General features: G+C 38.4%; 1 protein-coding gene across 2 annotated transcripts in view; it reads right to left on the bottom strand.

Annotated features, from left to right (window-relative positions):
* LOC139170317 (gamma-aminobutyric acid receptor subunit alpha-4-like) overlaps positions 1-24,623 on the bottom strand; it is a 216,793-nt gene that overhangs the window by 127,464 nt on the left and 64,706 nt on the right. For both annotated transcript variants that reach the window (XM_070757342.1, XM_070757343.1), the window contains 4 exons: positions 17,350-17,417; positions 15,753-15,973; positions 15,569-15,660; positions 15,216-15,359 (listed from right to left, as the gene is read on the bottom strand). In XM_070757342.1, the coding sequence (XP_070613443.1) occupies positions 15,216-15,359; positions 15,569-15,660; positions 15,753-15,973; positions 17,350-17,417 (525 nt within the window). Of the gene's footprint in view, positions 1-15,215; positions 15,360-15,568; positions 15,661-15,752; positions 15,974-17,349; positions 17,418-24,623 lie in introns of those variants that run through there.

Raw genomic sequence — 24,623 nt, 5'->3', positions numbered from 1 at the left:
CAACAACTACCCGAAAACAAGCAACTACTGCAAACCCAACTTCAACTCCTACACCTAAAGTCTCTCCAACATCATCTCCCTTACAACAAAGGACCATAACTACAATGCTGGCCAAGGAGAAAGAAAAAGAGAAAGAGAAGCTGCCTGCTGATCCAAACTTCCAGTCTATTCAGGATGCATTAGCTGGTAAAGTGGAACTTCGACATACGAGCAGCTCTACTTACGAGCTACTCGAGATAAGAGCTGGGAGGGGAGCGACATTTTTGTTCGCCTCCCGAGCTCACATTCGGGATACGAGCGCCAAGGAGCTGTCTCCTGAAGCCGAACGCTAACTTCCGCGTTCGGCTTCAGGAGACAGCTCCTTGGCGCTCGTATCCCGCGTGTTTTAAAAGGTTGCAGCTGGCCTGGGGGGCTCGGGGGGTGCGCCGCTTCGCTGCTGTCTCCTGAAGCCGAACGCGGAAGTTAGCGTTCGGCTTCAGGAGACAGCTGCGAAGCGGCACGCGTGTTTTAAAACGTGGCAGCCGGCCTGGGGGGCTCGGGGGGAAGCCCCCGAACCCCACAGGCCAGCTGCGACGTTTTAAAACACCCGCGCCGCTTCGCAGCTGTCTCCTGAAGCCGAACGCAGAAGTTAGCGTTCGGCTTCAGGAGACAGCTGCGAAGTGGCGCGCGTGTTTTAAAACGTCGCAGCCGGCCTGGGGGGCTCGGGGGGAAGCCCCCGAACCCCCCAGGCTGGCTGCGACGTTTTAAAACACCCGCGCCGCTTCGCAGCTGTCTCCTGAAGCCGAACGCGGAAGTTAGCATTCGGCTTCAGGAGACAGCTCCTTGGCGCTCGTATCCCCCATGTTTTAAAAGGTTGCAGCCGGCCTGGGGGGCTCGGGGGGTGCGCCGCTTCGCAGCTGTCTCCTGAAGCCGAACGCGGAAGTTAGCGTTCGGCTTCAGGAGACAGCTGCGAAGCGGCGCGCGTGATTTAAAACGTGGCAGCCGGCCTGGGGGGCTCGGGGGGAAGCCCCCGAACCCCCCAGGCCACTTCGCAGCTGTCTCCTGAAGCCGAACGCTAACTTCCGCGTTCGGCGGCAGCGGGTTTTTTTTGTTGTTGCACGGATTAATTGACTTTACATTGTTTCCTATGGGAAACAATGTTTCGTCATACGAGCGTTCCGACTTACGAGCCTCCTTCCGGAACCAATTAGTCTCGTAAGTCGGGGTTCTACTGTATTCAAGATCTCATGCATAAGACACAAACTCAGACACAAATTCAACTTGAGACCAATAAAGAAGAAATAAAGAAGTACCTGGAAGAGATGAAACAAGAGATGAGACAAGAGATGAAAGAGATGAAAGATGAAATTAAAAAAGAACTAACAGAAGTAAAAGGAAACATGGCAGAAATGGATGGGAATATAAAAGTCATACAACAAAATCTACAAGAGAGTGAAAAAAGAATTAAAGTTACAGAGGAAAAAATCCAAGCTATGGGGCAGAAAGTGGAAGAATCTGAAGACCATAACTACAATGCTCATAGAGACTTTGATATCGCAATAACTAACCTTGAACTCCAATTCGCATCACATGGCCTGAGATTTCAAAACATTGAAGAAGAAAGAGATGAAGATCTACCCACAAAAATGGCTGAAGTGATAGGAGGAATTATGCAAGAGGACCCTGCAGAAGTGAAAAGAGAAATAGACGAAGTTTACCGAGTCCAAACTGGATACACAAGACGTCATAACCTACCAAGAGAAGTACATATTAAGTTCTCAAGAAGAGTAATTAAAGATGAGATCATGACACTGACAAGAAACCAGAAATTCCAACTTAATGGAAAAGGAATTACAATTCTGAAACAAGTTCCGAAGAGGGTGAGAGTAAGCAGAAGAGAATACTACTTCCTCACAAGTATTTTAATCAAGAAAAACATTGTGTTTAGATGGATGGTACCAGAGGGCCTTACCTTAACTTGGCAATCAACAAAAGTAATAATTGACAGTGTGGAACTCGCAAGATCTTTCTTAGCACGCACCGGATTGGATAGGATTGATCAGCCTCAGATAGAGCCAAAGAGCAGTGACGACATGATGGGGGCCATGGGCAGAGGCAGGGAAGAAATACCAGAAGTAAAGAAGAAACAACCACTGGCATCACAAGAATTAATTCTAGAAACTAGACTTCGAGAACCAAAGGAAGCAAAAAAATACTACAAATAGAGATGACACATGACTTGAAAATTTTTTCAGTCAATATAAATGGGTTGAACAATCCAAAGAAAAGAAACCTAATATTTACCAAACTTAAAAAACAAAAAGCACAGATAAATATTTTACAAGAAGTTCATATTAAAAAAACAAAACGGAGTCTTCTGAACAACTCAAAATTGGGAAAATTATATACTAGTCTGGCAAATCAAAAGAAAAAGGGCATAACAATATATATAGATGAATTAATTGAATCTAAAGAAATATATAATGACACCGATGGAAGGATTTTGATGGTACAATTAGATCTTGAAACAAAACCTTTTGTAATTGTCTCAATTTATGCACCAAATGATAACCAAAAGCAATTCTATAAAGATTTACATGAAAAAATAAGTGAATTGGCAATTGAAAATATGATAATAATAATAGGAGATTTTAATGCAATTTCAGATGACCAAATGGATTACACTGGAAAAAGGAAAGAAAAGGGAAAAAAGGTAACCTTACCTGTGACATTTTGGAAAATGAGTACAGAACTAGTATTGAAGGATATATGGAGAGAATACCATTTAAAAGATAGACAATATACTTTTTATTCTAACCCACATAAGACCTGGTCCAGAATTGACATGGCTTGGGCCTCAGCACATATAATGGAACAAATTAGTAAAATAGAAATAGAAACAAATACCTGGTCAGACCATAGTCCTTTAGTGATATATTGGAAAGGTAAAAAGAAAATAAATAACTGGTCAATGAATAGAAATATAATAAAAGATCCAGAGTATAAAAAATGGATTTAAGAGAGAATTAGAGATTTTTTAAAAAATAAATAAAAATAGTGACACTACCTCCCAAAACGTATGGGATACAACAAAGGCATATATATGTGGGCTAACAATTTCTTATATAGCAAAAAAAAAAATAAAGAAAAGAAAATACGTTATGAAAAATTAGTAGATCTCAAAAAAGTAGAAATATTAATGCAAAAAGGTGATAATGGTGACAAAGCCAAAAATCATAGAGAATTAATAAAGCAAAAATTGAGATTGATGGAACAAGAACCAATAATAGAAAAGATAAAGAGAGCAAAGCAAGAATATTTCGAACATGCGAATAAACCAGGAAGATGGTTGTCATATAAATTAAGAAGAGAGAGAAAACAAAATTATAAAAAATCTGATAGACTCAAAAGATAAAATGAAATTTAGAATAGAAGAAAAGAAGGAAATAGTTTTAGAATTTTATGGAAAATTATACACGAGAGAAGAAATAAATGAGGATTTAATTTTTGAATATTTGAAAAATATAGACTTACCGGTATTAACCGAAGCACAACAACAAAGATTAAATAAACCCATTACAGAAATGGAACTAAAACAATCTATAAAGAACCAGAAAAATAATAAAGCGACGGGCCCAGATGCGATACCAGTAGAATTTTATAAGTTCGATATAGAAATATTCTTTTTAAATATGTTTGAGATATATAATCAAATAATGGTAGAAGGCATATTACCCAAGACATGGTCATAAACGTTAATAACCTTAACACATAAAGTGGGTACAGAAAAAGAAAAAATTGAGAACTATAGACCAATTTCATTGTTAAACGTAGATTATACAATTTTTATATCAATCTTTGCTAACAGGTTTAAACACATTATAAATGATATGATACATAGTGATCAAAATGGTTTTTTTACCAGGAAGTCAAATTAAAAATAATCTAAGAACAATAATAAATACATTAGAATACTATGGACAACATCCAGAAAAACAAATGACGCTTATATTTTTAGATGCGAAAAAAGCATTTGATAATGTAGACTGGAATTTTATGAAAATACAATTAAATAAGATGGAGGTTGGAACTAAGTTTTTTAATATAATAGATGCAATATATTCTGAACAAACAACTAAAATCATAATAAATAGTGAGTTGACTGAAAAAGTGGCAATACAACGAGGAGTAAGACAAGGGTGTTCAATATCACCACTCTTATTTATGTTAACCCTGGAAGCACTGTTGATAAAAATAAGAGCTGACAGGGAGATAAAAGGGTTGAAGATAAGAAAAGAGATTTATAAAGTACAAGCATTCGCAGATGATGTGGTTCTAATTTTAGAAGATTCCAAGACTGAAGATTAAAAAAGAAATTTACAAAACACAAGCATTCACTGACGACGTGGTCTTTATTTTAGAAGACCCAACAGAATCTATTTTAAAATTAATAGATCTAATTGAAGAATATGGGAATGTTGCAGGATTGAAAGTAAATAAAGAAAAGACACAGATATTAACAAAAAAATATGACAGAGACACAGGAAAAATATCTAGAAGATTTATCAAATATGAAAATTACAAAAAAGGTGAAATATTTAGGGATATGGATGACTTCCAAAGCCATATCCCTAAAAAAGGATAGTTACTTAAAATTATTAGGTCAGATTAAAAAAGATTTAGATGTATGGAGCAATTTGCAATTATCATTGGTAGGAAGAATTTCTACAATTAAAATGAATATTCTCCCCAAAATTTTGTTCCATTTTCAAGTTATTCCAATAAACCCAGGATCGAAATTTTTCGCAGAATTAAATAAAACAATAAAAAAAATTATATGGCAAGGTAAAAAACCAAGAATAAAACAAAATTCATTAGAAGATCGTAAAGAAAGAGGAGGCCTCGGCCTTCCAAACTGGAAATTATACTATGACGCCACCGCACTAACATGGATAAAAGAGTGGCTGAACTTAGAAAATCAAAGGTTACTCAACTTAGAAGGTCATGATCTGATGGTGGGTTGGCATGTTTTTATATGGTATGAAAAACTAAAAACACATTCTTATTTTAAAAATAATATTATTAGAAAAGCATTGATTGATGTATGGAATGAAATAAAAATAATAATTTCTTAGTAATGCCAGAATGGGTTTCACCTATTGAAGCCATCACACATCCGAATCTTATATAAAAAGGTAAGATTTGGAAATATAGAGATCTATTGGATAATCAATTAAAACTTAGAACAAAATAAGAGTTACAAGAATTAGGTATTGACTTAGATTGGTGGCAATATACACAGATTAGCTCTAGATATCAAATGAACGTAAAAACTTATATTTTTAGAAAAGAAAATAATGTATTAAGTAAATTACTACTTCAAAATCAAGTAAAGTTAATTGGAAATGTATATAAATATTTAATAAATCATAGAACGATAGGTTGGATCTTGAAAGACAACATGATTAGTTGGTGCAAAAATTTTGGCAAAGAGATAAATTTAGAAACATGGGAAAAGATATGGCTGTATAACTGGAAAATAACAAAATCAATTTCCTTTAAAGAAAATCAAATTAAGATGTTTTATAGATGGCACCTCCCATCATATAGAATTTCCAAAATGTTTCCGACAGTGTCACCTGTTTGTTGGAAATGTAAAAAAGAAACTGGCACATACTACCATACATGGTGGACATGTCCTGAGGCTAAAAAATTTTGGAACAAAGTTGAGAAATGGATAAATGAAATAACAAAGGAGAAGATTAAAAAATCTCCTTTATTCTTTTTATTGGGAATTTCAAATACAAAGTACAAAAAAGAAATTTACTATTTAATAATACATATATTGGTTGCGGCACGAATTACATTTGCGCAGAAATGGAAAGAAAAGGAAATACCAAAGGATGTACAGGTATTCAAAAAGATTATAGAATGTGCAGAACTAAACATGATGACAAAACCTTTGAACAATCAAGCTGAAACAGAATTTTATAAAGTATGGGATAAAGTATACGAATGGTGGAATTTTAAAAATAGCATTAAAAATTAAATAAGTAAGAATTTATAACTATTTGAAGATTTATAAGATAGAGTGAAATAATTTAAAAACAATATAAGCATAGAATTTTTGTTTTTTGTTTTTTGTTTTCTTTACAGTATGATAAAGTTAGAAGTGCTATTTTTTCTTACATTTTTTATATTTTATCTTTTTTGAATAAGTACATGATATTCTATAGATAAAGAAATTTAATTAACATAATTAACATAAAGAATATAGAGTTAAATTTAACAAGAATGTAATGTACACGAGTGACATTTCTGTATTGATCTGATAACAGTTAGGGTATTTTATTTCTGTATTAGTTAGACTTCTACGACAAGAGGAGCAATGGTAGCTCCTTAAATGTTTAATGTCATTTGTCTTTGTCTTTTTTGAAAAATAATTTAAAAAATTATAAAAAAAATTGTTAAAAAAGTAAAAATATAAAATACATATACACAAATATAAAAATAGCCTAGACGTAATTAATTTACTTGTACTGTAGTTCTTAAAAGGAAGAGCATAAAACAACAGCAGCAGCAAGAGGGCGCCAAACTCCAAGCTTATTAAGCTGGTTAGTTCTCAAAGTTATAGTAGTTCTAAGAAAGTTAAATATAAATATCCGAGTCCCAGGGTATAAATACAGAAAGGTCTTTTTAGTGATGGTCGCAATCAATGACCAATACTGTAAAAATTCTGTCTCTTTATCTTGTTTGTAATTTTCCCAGGTTCTTTCTCTATGGGAGCTCCAGCTTTCATCAAATGTCCTGGGCAACCTCCAGCAGTCCTCAATCCCATTAGGTAATGGCTTTATCTCCATCGTCCCTTCATAGCTCCACTCTGCCAACACAGCCGTAAATCCCCTCTAGGTAACCTCTGGATGACACAATCTGGGTGACACTTTGTTTTTCCTTTTTTGAGGTAACAAGAATGACGATCCTTCGAACATCTGGCACCCCCACCTTCGGCGACCCGGCATCCTGGGACCATACAGTTCAATAAGCCAGAATTGATTATGAAACTGTCTGGCTAAATCTAACTAAGTCCGCTAATCTTGTAAATAGGAAGTCATGATGGGGCGGGGGTGGCATTCGGGGCTAGCCGCTATCTTCCGCCCAACAGCTGATCCCGTCCAAACCCTCCTTCTTCACTGTCGCCTCAATGCCACACGTCCCAAATGGAAAGAAACTTCCGGTGGCAAAGCTCACTGCCAAGATCGCCCCAAGCCTCACCATACAATTATGGGGCGCTGTAATAGAATGTCTCAGAGACGGAGACAGGGATGAAGACAAAGGCGGAAGTGAAGGCGGCGCCCGAGGACAGTCGTCATCTTCCGCCTAGCGGCTGATCTCACCTCTCCTCTTCGCTTCACCGCCACCCAGTCACTTCAACAGAGCCTCCAATAGCTGCAAGCTCAGCCGCCAACTCTCACACACAAGGTAATGTTAGAATGTGCTGCTCTAATTTAATTTAGACAGTCTAGACTTAGATGTTTCACCATAGTCTGGCAGAACAGCGTCTTCTAGCTTCCTCCTGACCGCCCACCGGAACCGGATATGGTTGGCTCTGGGCCAGCTCCTGCTCCAAGGACTGTGGATGTTTATTTATTTATTTATTTATTTATTAGATTTGTATGCCACCTCTCTCCTCAGAGTCGGGGCGGCTCACAATGTTGGTTTGGGAGAATCCTCACGTTCTCAGAGACCATTTTTGCTGCCAACAGCTTCAAACAGTAAGGATTTTATGTCAAGGGCAGACTCTGGGAGTGAAGCAGGATTGGATGATGAGGTAGTTTTTGCAACCAGTTGCAATGGCAGTTTGCAGATCTAGCGCGGGAGCAGATGGCCACGAGGACGTTGAAGCAATTGAAACAAGGCTTGCACCTGTTGGCAGAATATTTGTCTGGCTTATGGTGCAGGTGCAGGTGCAGGTGCAATGGAATGAGGCTGCGTTGATGGAGGCATTCCAGGACGGCTTGTCCAAGGCTATGTTGGATGAGCTGCTTCATGAGGCCCTGCCCCGCACTCTGGATGGACTGCCTGGATATAGATTGCTTTTCTTATTTTTAAACATACCAATTAAAGTTAATAAAACCTTTTTTAATGACATGAACAAGATAAAAACTAAATTTATTTGGCAAGGAGAAAGACCAAGGATTACTTTAAGATGTCTACAAGATGTACGAATAAGAGGAGGATTTGGACTTCCAAACTGGCATTGTATTATCAAGCGGTGGCAATGACATGAATTAAAGAATGGACAATGCTCAGAAACAAAAGACGTTTGACTTTAGAAGGGCATGATTTACACATGGGATGGCACTCATTTGTATGATATGGAAAACGGACTATACATAGGTACTTTCAAAGATATAGCATTAGAAACTCTTTAATTGAAACTTGGGAAAAAATTAAAAACAAACATTATTCTAGAGTACCTTATTGGACTGCACCTTTGGAAGCTCAGATATACCCCAGCAGAGTACAGTGGAATAAAACTTCAAGATAGAAAGATTTAATAGGACAGTCAAAAAGGTTGAAAACAATGATAGAATTAGAAAAACAAGGTATAAATCTTGATTGGTACATGTATACACAATTGCAGGCAAGATATAACGAAGATAATAAAGAAGGTATCAATCTTGAAAAAACTAAACAAGATGAAATTTTGTTTGGCTCAGATGAGCATATGATAAAAAAAGTTTTATGGTTATTTTTTGTCTATTGATTTAGAATTGAACAAGTTAAAGATACAATGATAAAGTGGATGAAGAATATAGGATATTCAATAGATAGAGATAAGTGGAAACAAATTTGGGAAAGAAATTATAAAATGTCAATGTTAACAGCGTATAAAGAGAATATGTATAAGATGTTTCATAGATGTACAGTATATGACATCAGAAAGATTAGCAAAATGTTTAAGAATAGATCAATGAAATGCTGGAAATGTAATCAGCTACCAGGCTCTTTTTATCATATGTGGTGGACATGCACAGAAGTTAAGAAACTTTGGAAAGAGATTCAGCAATGGATACAGAAGATTTTGAAAAGGACTATTGAATTTAAACCAGAAATATTCTTATTTGGTATTTTACCAGAAAATTTTAATAAAGAAGTAATATATTTGATTATACATATTTTAACAGCAGCTAGAATAGCATATGCACAAAATTGGAAGCTGAATAAAATTCCAGATGAAAGACAAATATTACGTAAGATTTTAGATTGTGCTGATATGAATAGGCTTACTTTAAAACTTAAAGATAAAGAGGAGTGTGATTTTATGAATGTTTTGAAACTAAAAATAATTGAGAAGTATTTTCTTTTAATTACTTTTGAATAAATACATGATGATTTAATTTTAATCTATTAAAGAACCAGATGATGAAATAAGGACTGGTGGCAGCATTGGATAAGGAGTTAACACAGAGATGAAAGGATTAAATTAGATATTGAGTTAAGATGTTAAGATGTTAATGTTTTATTATAAATAGAAAAAGGGAATATAAGGGACTAGATTTCATAATATTGTTATTTGTAGATGAAATATATCTTGTGTGGTTAATTTTAATTAACTTAGCAAAGAAGAGGATAAAAATACATATTGAAAGTATTATTAGTGTTTTTTCTCTCTGAACGTTTACCATATCTAAGAAATATTATTAATTATTATTTTAAGCATTTATTCTGTGTTTTTTATTGCTCATGATGTTTTATTGTATGTTGAAAGAAAGGTAAAGGAAAATTTTATCCCCCCCCCCAAAAAAAAAACCTGGAAAAAAGTTAATATCAGTGTCGGCAACACGGCTCTGTTAATAAATCGAACCTTGGATGAGAGAATTGGATTGGAATCTGTTTATTTCCCAGATGCTATTTGGGGCACTGAGTACAATACTCAGGAGCCACACTGTTCATGCATTGAAATAAAAAAAAACTGAAGAAAGAAAAAGCATGTGTCAGGCCGAAGCCATCATGTGGAGCTAGAGACTTTGGCCTCCCATAGTAGAATAGTATTAGGAGAACTGGGGGGAGGGGATAGTTGCATGAGAGGGAAAGTTACTAGTCACAACAAATTCCTTTCTTAGAATCCAAAGTCATCTTTTGTTCTGCATCAACTGAAGTAAAGAGGAAGTCAGTGAAATCCCTGCACTCGGACTGGTCCTCGTGATGAACTTGTGGGTGTGGGGATGTGGGATTAACCTTAACCTGGGTGTGGTACTGGAAGGAAGTTAGTATCGGAATTTGATGTCAGCGCCCCAAATAGCATCTGAGAAATAAATCAGATTCCAGTCCAATTCTCTCATCCAAGGTTCGATTTATTAGCAGAGCCATGTTGGTCACAGCATTGCCATTCCGACACTATATTCCGATACAACATTCCTTCCTTTAGTCCTTCCTTTAGGACTTCCTTTAGTCCTTCCATGATTTTTTATTGTTTTTTCATCCAGGTTGTATTTTTTGCATAAATTGTTTTTCAACTTTTCATTCTTCAGTTTTCCTTCTTTCAAATATTTCATATTGCTGACATCTCCTCATGGTTTTTACATTTTATTTTCAAGTCAAATTTTACACTTTGATGTTTCAGCGGGATATTTTTTTTTGCATTTTGTAACCTAATTCTGCAGTTATAATGGCAGCTGTGCTTATACATTAGTTGTTTTGTTTCACATAGTGTATCCGATGGGAAATGTTGTTCATGGCATTTAATAGATCCTTTACACATTTGCTATACATTTCACGGTTTGCAGGTAGTCTTTGTTTTTCTGTGTTTTCATTGATGTGGTTTTGAATCTTTTCTTTCAGCATTTTTGCTAGATCACTTAGCTCTACACTTTCAAGTTGTTGCACAGGAGGATCTTCATCCTATATGTTGGTTTCTCCCACTGGTTAGTCAGATTGTTGGAACAATTTCTTCAGCCTGATCATCATTACTGGTTGTTGTTTTAATCAATGTTTCCAGATGTTGCATTTCTGCATCTATAAAAACTTTATTATGGATTATGAACATCTTTGATCCATTCATCTTTGTTCAGTTACATCACTTTCCAGATGTTTTTCCTTCCACAGTTGTAGCATTCTTTTTTGAAATCCCCTGGCTGTTCGTTCTGCTTGGTAGTAACATTTGATGATTTCTTGATTTTCTTCGGTTGTCCAAGTTTTGCGCTTTTGTTCCAGTCGCTTTGCAGTTGCATGCCCTGGTTTTCCAGTAGTAATAAGTGGGCCCTGTGACAGATGTCCAGGAGCAGATGTGGCCCTTATTGACCTAGGCAATGTCCAATCCAGTGGGGAATTTTGTTGTTTTCTCCTCATCATTGGTGATGATAGGCGCCTGGGTTGGTTCACTGTGGCTAAGCCACTACTGATCAGAATGTGGCAATCCATAGGGACTGCACTGGATAGTGGTCCAGGCCCATGCACGACAGCCCAATTGTTGTTGTTGTTGTTGTTGCTATTGTTGTTGATGATGGGGTGGCGCAGCAATTAGAGTGCTGTACTGCAGGCCACTGAAGCTGACTGTAGATCTGAAGGTCAGCGGTTCAAATCTCATCACTGGCTCAAGGTTGGCTCAGCCTTCCATCCTTCCGAGGGGGGTAAAATGAGGACCCAGATTGTGGGAGCAATATGCTGGCTCTGTTAAAAAGTGCTATTGCTAACATGTTGTAAGCCGCCCTGAGTCTAAGTAGAAGGGCGGCAGAAAAATTGAATGAATGAATGAATGAATGAATGAATGAATGAATAAATAAATAAATAAATAAATTTAATCTTCAACCTAACGGTTCAAATCCTAACCAAGGATTTAAGACTGATTAGGGTAATATCTGAGTATATAGGCAGTTCCAGGTAAGGTGTTTTTTTTTGCAAAGTCAGAATATTTAGGTCTGATAAATTCAAAATTTTCATCTACCTAAGCAATCCTTTCAGTACTGCTCCAAGGTTCCTAATACTAGTGGTACAACCATTAATTTCTTCCTCCCCAATTACTCAACTTCATTTTTTCTGGTTGTTTCTCGTCACTTCATGCATCAGCTAGTATTGCAATATAAATGAACGAGACTTCATTTATCATTATCATTATTTGATATCCCACACCAAGGGCTTCAACTAAATTAAAGGCATACAAGTCAACCCACTGAATTGTTGATCATCAGTGAAAGCTGAGAAATATTGTATGTTATTCAGCTGAACAATTCCCAATAAAACCTAGGTAATTGCATTTTGAAACAGCTTTGTCTTCAGTGGCAGCCTCACAGGACAGAGATTGTCACTGTGTTAATAGGGCTTTTCAGAATATTATGCCCACCCAATTATTAGATATTTAAATGGTAAAATGATTACTGAATTAAACTATAAATTCCAGAAAAGAATAAATTAATTAATTTCCAAATTTTGGGAACTGAAATTGCATCATCCAATTTACAGAGTCTAATTTTTGACTGAATTATGTTGAGTCTATGGAGAGGGGCGGCATACAAATCTAATAAATAAATAAATAAATAAAATATTGATGTCCATCCATCACCCTGGGGGGGGATTATTGACCCCCTCAGAGAGGGTTCAGAATTTGGGCATCCTGCTTGATCCACAGCTGACTTTAGAACACCATCTGTCAGCTGTGGCGAGGGGGGCGTTTGCCCAGGTCCAGCTGGTGCACCAGTGGCAGCCCTATTTGGACAGGAAGTCTTTGCTCACAGTCGCTCATGCCCTTATCACCTCAAAGTTCAACTACTGCAATGCTCTCTATATGGGGCTACTTTTGAAGAGTGTTTGGAAACTTCAGATCGTCCAAAATCCAGCCGCATGAGCGGTTTTGGACCTTCCAAGACATGTCCATATCTCGCCATCACTCCGCGGACTGCATTGTCTGCCGATCTGTTTCTGGACACAATTCAAAGTGTTGGTTATGACCTATAAAGCCCTATATGGCATAGAACCAGACTATCTCTGAGACCGCCTTCTGCCGCACGAATCCCAGCAATCAGTGAGGTCCCACAGAGTTGGTCTCCTTAGGGTCCTGTCAACCAAACAATGTTGGCTGGTGGGACCTAGGGGAAGAGCCTTCTCTGAGGGGGGCACAGCCCTCTGGAATCAGCTCCCCCCAGAGATTCGCACTGCCCCCACCCTCCTTGTCTTCCAAAAGAACTTATCTTTGTCGCCAGGTCTGGGGTTACTAGATCTTCCCCCCTGACCAATGAATGTTTAGTATGATTCGTTGAATGAATGTTAAATGGAAGTTTTTAAAGTTAGATTTTTAAGGATTGTTTTATGTATATTAATTGGATTAATTTTACTATTGTCTTTTTGTATATGTTGTGAGCCACCCCAGGTCCTCAAAGAGGGGCGGCATATAAATTCAATTAAATAAATAAATAAATAAATAAATTTCCATTTTCATCCACCATAAGCACTCAAAGCAAAACACAGATTTTGAAATAAACAGTCACAAACTGGTTAATTTTCCAAATATAGCTTTTCTATCTAAAACAGGAACAGAACCAGTATGAAGCAGATTTTAATAAACACTTTATCTAGTTTAAACCATATAATATTCCAGTATTCCAGTTCAATTTTAAATCTAAATTATTTTAAGCTCAGTAGCGCCTTGATAAAAATTTAAGTTCAACACTGTCTCTATTGACAACCAGTAGCTTTTTATTATTTGCAATTCTTTCCAGCCAAAAAGTGAATCACCTAGAATGTTCTGCATGCAGGATCAATACTTTACATCAATATTTATATTCTCTACAAGCATACTAAGTAGTCATTTTTTATAAACCAAGATAGAATTTTTAATCTATCTTTATACATAATGTTAGCAGGTAGCAACACAGATTGATGCAGCATGAAATGTAAATAATGCTCTATAATAAAGATCTCCAGTGTCCTAAATGGCAAATCTTCTAATAGTACATGTGTCAAAATACCTCAAAAACCCATTGTCATTATTATCATAGCTGAATAATTATCGTTATAATAATTATCTTTATCAGAGTCAACATAATGCATGAGAAAAAAAGAATAGATAGCAGTTATATACATTTAAAAAGTGAACAGCGTTCTTACAAAAATCTTCCCAAAAGTGCAAAAATCTGCCAAAAGTGCAAAGAAGAATTAATATGATTTAAAGGCCTGGAGACAAAAACACTTGAAGAATGATTGCCAGAATTGCATATGGCTAGTCTAGAGAAAAGAAGGACTAAATGTAACGTGACAGCAGTATTCCAGTATTTCTGGAGCTACCACAAAAAAGAGGGTCTAAACTTATTTTTCAAAGCACCAGAAGCCAAGATAAGAAACAATGGATGGAAACCAATCAAGGAGAGAAGTAATCTGGAATTAAGAAGAAACTTCCTAACAGTGAGAACAATTAACCAGTGGAACAGCTTGCTTCAGAAGTTGTAAGTCCTTCATCACTGGAGGTTTTAAAGAAAAGACAGGACACCTATCTGAAATGGTATAGAGCCGTGATGGCGAACCTATGGCACCCATGCCACAGGTAGCATGTGGAGCCATATTGGAGGACACATGAGGTGTTACCCTATGTCAACTCCTGGGCACTGGGTTAGAAGATTGTTCTTAAAGAACCTGAAATACTGAATAAAAAATCTGCAAAGATTTGATTGTTATCTCTTTATTATTTCTTTGTATAAAGTCTTTCTGAATGAATCCATAAGGGATCAATAGTGTCTCATTGACTGATAATTTCCAATTTATTATGAAAATATTGCTTCCTCTTGCTATCAATAATGCCATTCGAAGATATGTCAGCTACCCAATTCTGTTCTGAGTTACAGTACGGGATTAAAATCGTCAAAAAACATAAACAACAAAATTAATTTAAAAAAACCCTCACCTATATATCTTCAGTGTGGTTACTTCTCTTGCTGTTCTACATATTGTTATACTTAAACATGAATTTAAAAACCATCACAAACAGTAATAACTGTTATACTTAATACACTTGCTCTAGCAGCTTTTTAATGTGAATTTATTTGGACAATCTGCAGGTTTATTATTGTACACTAAGCCACAACTAATGATTAGCATTGACAAACCATGTAGTTCTGAAGCATGTCACTTTGCTGCAAACTCCCATGCTTTTAATTGCCTTTTCAAGTATTTTCACTTTAGCTCTGAAAGAATTACCCAGCAAAGAGCAAGCAAGTTTATCTAAACCTAATATGGAAGAATCTTACCTGTGATAGATTTAATTGTGTCAGTAGATGCTGTATATCCAAGTAGGTCATATTGAACTAAACTAGAAGACTCTTCAGGGACTTCCACTGAATTTTTGGGTCCTTTTGTCCAGGTGTAGATCATTTCACTCTTTGGATATGCATCTGAACAAGATATATTTAGAAAAAAATATAATGGACAAGACATTTGTTTTAAGAACTTATCTTAAAATCTAATGAAAGCATTCCTGTTGCTTTCAAGGGCACTAAGCTTTCCTTTTTGACAAAGACACAAGCCTGTGGCTATTCACTGACCTGTTTTTTACAACAAGAACAAAAATGGAGCTTTAGTACCATAAGTAAAATATCATAACGGGGACTTACAGCTTCCAATTTTAGTGGACAGGCATGTCCATCCATTGGGAAATCCACCAATCTCATGGGACACTCAGCACTTATGGTGAGCCTATAGGAACCATGTAAAATTAGTCTTGACATAGGACAGTACATCAGCAATTAATAAATCATGCAAATTTATAGAATATATAAAGCAGGTACCTCATTGTATAGAGAATGGTGCCATTTTTCATAATTCTAAATAGTTTATTTGGGGCAGTCATGTTATGAGACACAGATTTTTTTCCATTCCGAAAGAAAGTATCTGGGGTCCACACTTTGTTAACCATCAAGTTGTTTAATCTTAGAATTTCAATGGGACCATCATATTTTAATCTCTTGTCCACCCATGTCTGACGAAAAAAAACATCCATTGTATATTCCTACAATTGGAAACAAATTAAACAATGTTATACAGTACATGCATTTCCCCAAGAATAAATCAGTGATAGGAAACTATAAAGTCCCTAAACCCATTTCTATCAATTCGATAGAACTATATACATCTTAATACTTTAATTTTACACATTAGTTATATAAATAAATTACTAAACATACTAAATCAAAATAATTACTGTAATCTAATAGAATGGCAAGAAGCATGTAATTAAAGTTGTTCAGGACTGGAAATGAAATGATTCATTCACTAACGATTGATTGTATGTCCTTGTTATTATTACTTTTTTATTTTTTATAAATGATAAAAATTTGTACTGGGAATATACTGTATTCTTATAGCAAACAAATGAAAGAAATGTGATTGAATTGCAACTGGTAAAAACTAGTAAAAACTCCATGGGGGGGGGGGGGAAGTGAAGCTCTTCCACAACATAGTAAATCTTGTAACTTCACAACCTTTTGTATATAAGATACATTTTAAATTTAATTAGATTTGCCTTCTGTGTTATATTGTTATATTATATGCTGTGAGCCCCAAGTCCTCGGAGAGGGGCTGCATACAAATCAAATCAAATCAATCAATCAATAAGGAAGTTTGTAAATCTTGCAAAATCATTTTAACTGGGCCCTCAGCATCTAAGCATACTGCTCATTAGGGAAAACTCCTGCATTGGGACATTTGCAAGTAGTCTAAAAGAAATCAAGACAGTGGCCACAGACATCTGATCAAGATCTTTATCTTTCTTAAAATCTATCGGGGGGGGGGCTCAATAATATAATTTCTATCCATTTCTATCTCTATCTGGGGATGGTTACACAACTATTGCAATGTCTTAAAAGTATCAAATGAATAAAAATAAAAATGAATTGGGTAGAATTCTAAAAAATTCAGCTCATCTTTTATTATTCTTTTAAAACTGCTATTGCAAGACAATTGCTTATACAAAAATAAGTAATGCCTGGTATAACTGGATATTTCATTGGTATTTCTGAAATAAATATCGAGCTGATACATAGGATCAGTGTCCAGACTATTTCTTGCCTTTCCTCCCAGGCAAATGGGGTGATTTCACTTGATTATATGGATTGTAGTATTCATTATATCCTGATTGACTTCAATCAAGCCCCCAACTTTACTATGCCAATTTTTTGAGGTTTTTCCTTTTTAAAAAAAATATGGAAAGACCAGAATAGAAGATGTCATAGCCCCATACAATAAAGCCTGAAAATAAGCTGCTGGTATTCTGTTCTTTTTTTGCATGAATAAAAGGTGAATCGCAAAGCTGTTCATTTAGTCACACATTTAGTACTAGGTTTAATTTTTTTTCTTCCTCAAACCTGTCATAATACTCATACTTACCATTTCTACATCGGAAACAGGTCCAAAACTTGTGACATAGATATCTGTTTTGACTTCAGTAACAGGACCTAATGTATAAAAAGAAAGTAACCAAGGAGACTTGAATTGTTCTTCATAAAAAATGGAAAAATTATGCAAACAAATGCCAAGACTTACATGAACAACAAGCCTCATTTTAGGAAAACGAAGCACTTACATGTGGCAGCTGTATTTACAGATTCCTGTATAACATGGATTTCCATATGCTTTTACATATTTTCCTTTGTTTATGCAAATACAATTCATATACAGTTTTGTTCTCTCTTTCTCTCCCCTCTCTCTCTATATCTTGTCTGTATATGTGTGTGCGTGTATCTGTCTGTCTGTCTTGCTTGCTCGCTTGCTCTTGCTCTGTATCTTCTCCCAGTCTGTCTTTCTGTGTCTCTCTGTCTCTGTCAGTCTCTGTCCTTTGTGTGTTTCTCTTCTCTCTTTCTCTTGTCTCTTCTCTCTCTCTCCCTTCCCCCCCTCTCTCTTATTCTAATTCTTTGGTGCCTCATCTCTCACTGCCCAACAGACTGCAGCAAGAAATGGTGGGAGGATACTTCCGGTCTTCGTTGGTGCTGGATGTGCCTCAGTCACTGAAGGAGATGTTTGACATGCTCTCCACAACAAGACACTGGCTTATCCCACCCCACAGCTGATGCCGCTGCTGTTTCCATGGGCAAGTGGGGCAGGATCGCATTGTGGCTATGTGCCTTTATGAGCTGCAGGAGGAGGCAGGGACCTCATCTCCCCCATTGTGAAGTGTGCTAAATTTCACTGTGCTGCGCAAGGTGCTGTGAGCAGTGGGAAGGCCATGAAGGCAGCAACAGCAGCAGTATTGGCCATGGCTGGGTCAGGCCAGTGTCTCAGGGCAAAGAGCAGGTTGTGCATTTCCCTGAATGATCAAGGTGTGCCCAGCACTAACAAGGGGCAGAAGAAGTGCTGTGAGACCCAACAAGAGATGTGGTCCCTGCTGTTTATCTCTACCGCAATGCTTCACAGACACAGTTTACAGCTCTGAACCTGAGGAAGTGGGAGGCAAGGGCTGCCTTAAGTGCAAATGTACCATGACAAAGGTGGAATGTTGTTGCTGCACAAAGGCAAGTACAGAGGTGCTTTGCTCCTGCATTAAGGCTCCAGCCATCGCCACTGCTGCTTCGGCCCACCTGCACTGCCCCACTCTGCCGCAACAGTGCCATTACCTCAGTCTGGCCAGTAGGGGTGGTGCTGCTCTTTGCACTTCTTGTACCACCCTGTACAGTGGAGATTTTCAGTTCCACCATAAGCTACCCAGGCAGGCAGGCGCACCTGGGTGAAGGACCTCCTCTGAGATGACAAATGGGCCAGTCCCCTTGACTAAAGCTCTGGAATAGCTCTCTAGCAGAACCAACATCTCAGAGGAACAAAACAGAATCAATCCTCCAGAGGATGAAAACGGCTGGATATATGTCACACAAAGAAGGAAAAACAAACCAAATACAAAATTGCTACCAATTCCAACCCACCCCCTCCCAACTCCACTGCCTACAAGCAACAAATACCTAGGACTCCTAACACAAGAGAACCCACATATAATTGACAAAGAATCACCAGAAAGAAAGCACAATAAAACAGTGCCACCAGATGCTACCTCAACAAAGAAAAAGACCCCACACACCAACCCAGTCAAAAGGAAAAGTAGAGTGCTGGTGATTGGTGACTCAATTCTCGGGGGAACTGAACTTACCACCTGTAGACCAGACAATCAAACCAGAGAGATGTGCTGCCTCCCTGGAGCTAAAATCTCTGACATAACACAAAATCTACCGGTAATCAAAATAATAAAACCCACAGATTACTATCCCCAACTGGTGATCCATGCAGAAACAAATGACACAGGGAAAGACTTGAATGCAATAATGAGAGACTATGACCAATTGGGCAACACAATCAAAACCATAGGTGCACAGGTTGTTTTTTCTTCTATCCTACCTACAAGAGGATGACACCTGCCCAGAGAACACAAAATCCCACAAATAAACTATTGGCTAAGGAGATGGTGTTGCCAAAATAACTTTGGTTTCCTCAACCACTGCCTACAATATCTCCAAGAATGGCTTTTAGCAAGGGATGGGCTACACCTCACTAGAGCTGAGAAGAACCACCTAGGAAATCAACCTTAAACTAGGAGTGAGAGAGGCAGGTGAACAAACTAAGAGACTGAATAATGAACAAAATAAGTAAGGGGAACAAGTCAAGGCTACAAATCTATGGAAGGATAAAAATGTCCACCCAGAATCAGGCACAAACAACTAAAATGCCTATACACAAATGCACAAAGCCTGGGGAACAAACAGGACAAACTGGAAGTACAGTCATACCTCATCTTACGAACCTAATTGGTTCCAGGGGGAGGTTCGTAAGACAAAAGGTTCGTAAGACGAAACATTGTTTCCCATAGGAAACAATGTAAAGTCAATTAATCCGTGCAACCAAAAAAAGAAACCCGCAAAAAAAGGCGTTCGGCGACTGCTGGGAAGCCGCGCGGCTATTTTAAAAGGTGACAGCCGGGCTGGGGGGTTTCCCAGCAACCTCCCGAACCCCGAACCCGGAAGTTCGGCAAAAGTTCAGGGTTCGGGAGGTTGCTGGGAAGCCCCCCAGGCCGGCTGTCACCTTTTAAAACAGCCGCGCGGCTTCCCAGCAGCTTCCCGAAGCCGAACGCCAAACCCGAACTTCCGCGTTCGGCGACTGCTGGGAAGCCGCGTGGCTGTTTTAAAAGGTGACAGCCGGCCTGGGGGGCTTCCCAGCAACCTCCCGAAGCCCGAACCTGGAAGTTCGGCAAAAGTTCGGGGTTCGGGAGGTTGCTGGGAAGCCCCCCAGGCCGGCTGTCACCTTTTAAAACAGCCGCGCGGCTTCCCAGCAGCTTCCCGAAGCCGAACGCCAAACCCGAACTTCCGCGTTCGGCGTTTGGTGACTGCTGGGAAGCCGCACAGCTGTTTTAAAAGGTGACAGCCGGCCTGGGGGGCTTCCCAGCAACCTCCCGAACCAAACCCGGGGTTCAGATTAATTTTGCCTCTTCTTACGAACTTTTTTTGAGTTACGAACCGGCGTTCGGGAGGCTGCTGGGAAGCCCCGCCGCCCGGCTGTCACCTTTTAAAACAGCCACGCGGCTTCCCAGCAGTCTCCGAACGCCGGTTCGTAACTCGAAAAAAGTTCGTAAGAAGAGGCAAAATTTTTCTGAACCCCGGGTTCGTATCACGAGTTGTTCGTAAGACGAGGGGTTCGTATCTTGAGGTACCACTGTACTAATGCATGAGGTTGAATATGATCTAATTGGAATAACAGAAATTTGATGGGACAAAGCACACGACTGGATCACACAGAAAAAGGGATACAAACCTTTCAAGAAAAATAGGTCACACAAGAAAGGAGGTGGAGTTGCACTATACATAAACGATCACTACACTGTCACATAGCTACATCCAACCAAAGAAGATAACCCCCTAGAAAGCATATGGGTTAACATAAAAGAAAAAAAGTGCCACACTACAATAGGAGTATACTACAGACCACCAAACCAAACTGAAACAATGGACAGCCTCTTAACAAGCCAACTAACAGAAATATGCAAAAAGCAAAACACAATAATAATGGGGGACTTTAACTACCCCGACATCAATTGGAAAACCAACTCAGCACCAAGTGAAAAGTCTAATAGATTCCAAACCAGTCTTGCAGACAACTTTCTGGCCCCAAAAGTGGAACCAGGAACCAGAAGGACTGCAGCACTAGACCTAATTCTTACAAACAGGGAAAAAATGATAGAGGGAATTGAAGTAGAAGGGATGTTGGGTGAAAGTGATCACATCATCCTAAAATATAATATATTGCAATCACTAACTGTTGGACTCAACACCACTATAGTCCCAGACTTCACAAAAGCGGACTTCAATAAACTAAGACAATCTGGGAAAGATCCCCTGGAAGGAGGTTCTAAAGGGTAAATCCACACAGGAAGCTTGGGATCCCTAAAAACACAATCATAAATGCCCAAAACAACACAATACCCATAAAAAAGAAAAACAAGAAAGCAAAGACCCAACACAAACAATAACTTGCAATGAAAGTCAATGACCACAAAAAAAGCTTTTTCCAGCACATAAACAATAAGAAGAAAATCAAGGAAACAGTTGCTACACTAAAAATGAAGACAGTAAAGAAATCACAGATAACAGAGACAAAGCACAGCTGCTTAACACTTATTTTGCATCAGTTTTCATACAAAAGGAAACCATCAACCAACTAACAGCAAAACAGCTGCAAAAAACAGCCCTGGAATTGAACTCAACATAAATAATAATACAACAAGGGACCACTTATGGGAGCTCAATGAGTACAAATTGCCAGGACCAGACAGACTACACCCCAGAGTCCTACAAGAACTGACAGACACCATCGCAGAACCAGTACTCCTTATCTACCAAAAGTTCTGGAACACAGGAGAGCTACCGGAAGTTTGAAAACAAGCCAATGTAGTCCCCAACCACAAAAAAGGAAAAAAGACAGACTCATGCAACTACAGACCAATCAGTCTGACTTCTATACCTGGAAAAAATAGTCAAAAAACAGCTTTGCCATTACCTAGAAACAAACAAGATAATAACTGATGGCCAACATGGGTTTGTCAGAAACAAATCATGCCAAACCAATCTCATATTTTTCAACACCATAACCAAATCAGTAGACCAATGCAATGCTATAGACCTAATATACTTGGACTTCAGTAAAGCTTTTTATAAAGTAGATCACAATCTCCTAATCCAGAAATTAGGAAAAAAATGGGGTAGATTATAATACATGTAGATGGAAAAACAGTTGGCTGACCAACCGCATCCAACGAGTTGTCCTCAATGGCTCCAAATCCACATGGAAGGAGGTAGGCAGTAAGGTACCACAGGGTTCAGTCCTGGGCCCTGTGCTCTTCAACATTTTCATTAATGACCTAGATGAGGGAATAGAGGGGGGACTAATCAAATTTGACATCAAGCTTGCGGGAGTAACCAACACCCCAGAGCAGGGGTCCCCAAACTTTTTAAACAGGGGGCCAGTTCATGGTCCCTCGGACTGTTGGAGGGCTGGACTATTAAAAAAACTATGAACAAATCCCTATGCACACTGCACATACCTTATCTTAAAGTAAAAAACAAAATGGGAATGTACTATTTAGAGGGGGAGAGAAGTCTGAAAGTCTGAAATTCACAAAAGTTTATGTTTTGTTGCTAACAAAATACCGCATTTTATTCATGGAAAATTAGATGGTACACTGTATTGTTTGAATGTATGTTGAGAGAAATTTTTTAAAAAAATTACACCCCCCAAAAAAGTCCTTCCTTCCTCCACCCTCCATTCATTTCATTCTTCTTTCCTTCCTTCCCTCCTTCCCTCCTCTCCTTTTCTCTCTCTCTTGCTTTCTCTCACTCACTCTATCTCTTTCTCTCTCTCTTGCTTTCTTTCTCTCTCTCTCTCTTTCTTTCTTTCTCTCTCTCTTTCTTTCTCTCTCTCTCTCTCTGTCTCTTGCCCTTTCTCTCTTGCTTTCTTTCTCTCTCTTGCTCTCTCTCTCTTTCTCACTATCTCTCTTGCTATCTTTCTTCCTCCCTCCCACCCTTTCTCTCTCCCTCTCTTTCTCCCCCTTCCTTCCTTCCCTCTCTCCTTCCTTCCTCTCCTCATTTTCTGAATGGGGATTGAATTGGAGTCTGGGGTCAGGGAGGGTAGAGGCTTGTCGGGCGAGTTCTCCATGGGGAGAGAAGAGGGAGGGTGAAAGAGGGAAAAGAGAGAGAGAGAGAAATGGGGAGAAAGAAAGAAAAGGGAAAGAGAAGGGAAAAAGAGGGAGGGAAAGAGGAGAGGAAGGAAGGAGAGGGAGAAGGAAGGAAGGGGGAGAAACAGAGGGAGAGAGAAAGGGAGGGAGGGAGGAAGAAAGATAGCGAGAGAGATAGTGAGAAAGAGATAGAGAGAGCAAGAGAGAGAAAGCAAGCAAGAGAGAAATGGCAAGAAAGAGAGAGAAAGCAAGAGAGAGAGAGAAAGCAAGAGAGAGAGAGAGAAAGAGAGAGAGAGAAAGCAAGAGAGAGAGAAAGAGAGTGAGTGAGTGAGAGAAAGAAAGCAAGAGAGAGAGAAAAGGAGAGGAAGGAAGGAGGGAGGGAGGGAAGGAAGGAATGAGAAATTGAGGGAACAAGGAAGGAAGGAAGGAAGAATGAAATGAATGGAGGGGTGGAGGAAGGAAGGACTTTTTTTGGGGGGTGTAATTTTTTTTAAAAAATTCTCTCAACATACATTCAAACAATACAGTGTACCATCTAATTTTCCATGAATAAAATGCGGTATTTTGTTAGTAACTAATATAAATCATCAAAAAAGTTGCAAACATTTTTTTTCTAAAGTTGTCATCCAGGTACATACTTTTTTTAAAATTAAATTCCCTCCTTAATGTTCCTTCAAAAAGTACAACACCAATTATATTTCTAATGTATTAACCATTATGACAAAGTGCTTCTTTCTTTCTTTATACATTTTTCTATAAACCAAGAAAACCTTGTATAGCCAATCAGATGTTAACAAAAGAAAATTAAAAACAAAACATAAACTTTTGTGAATTTCAGACTTCCCTCCCCCTCTAAATAGTACATTCCCATTTTGTTTTTTACTTTAAAGTAAGGTATGTGCAGTGTGCATAGGGATTTGTTCATAGTTTTTTTTATAGTCCGGCCCTCCAACAGTCCAAGGGACCGTGAACTGGCCCCCTGTGTAAAATGTTTGGGGACCCCTGCCTTAGACTATCCACTGTTGACCTCTCCCAATTCCTAAGAGGTCAGTAAGGGGCGTGCATAAGTGTACCAGCATACCTTGCGTCTCCTGCCTCTTTTTAAAAAGTACCATCTGTGATGATCCAGGGCATGGCATAGAGATAACACACAGTTGGCAGTTCAAACCACCCTTTTATTGCTCAAAAATATCCCAAATGCTGCCACATTTCGGGCAAATCCTAGAGCAGAGTGATAACAAACCCCTAAACAAACCTCAAGCAGCCTCTGGGGGCAATTAGTCCAGCCCAGTGCTGTCTGCACTAAGGCATGGCAAAAAATCCTAAATATATTTGGCAAAACAAGAGCCAATCAAGGAGTTCAGGGAGCAAAAGATCCAGATAATTAGTCCATATGCCAAAAGAAATGCAAGGACTCTTGGCAAGTTGAAACATCGGCACGCAACACTTCAGGAACTCC

Source organism: Erythrolamprus reginae, chromosome 7 (genome assembly GCF_031021105.1).
Source record: "Erythrolamprus reginae isolate rEryReg1 chromosome 7, rEryReg1.hap1, whole genome shotgun sequence".
Classification (NCBI taxonomy): Eukaryota; Metazoa; Chordata; class Lepidosauria; order Squamata; family Dipsadidae; genus Erythrolamprus; species Erythrolamprus reginae.
This window is presented reverse-complemented; position numbering and strand designations above follow the sequence as displayed.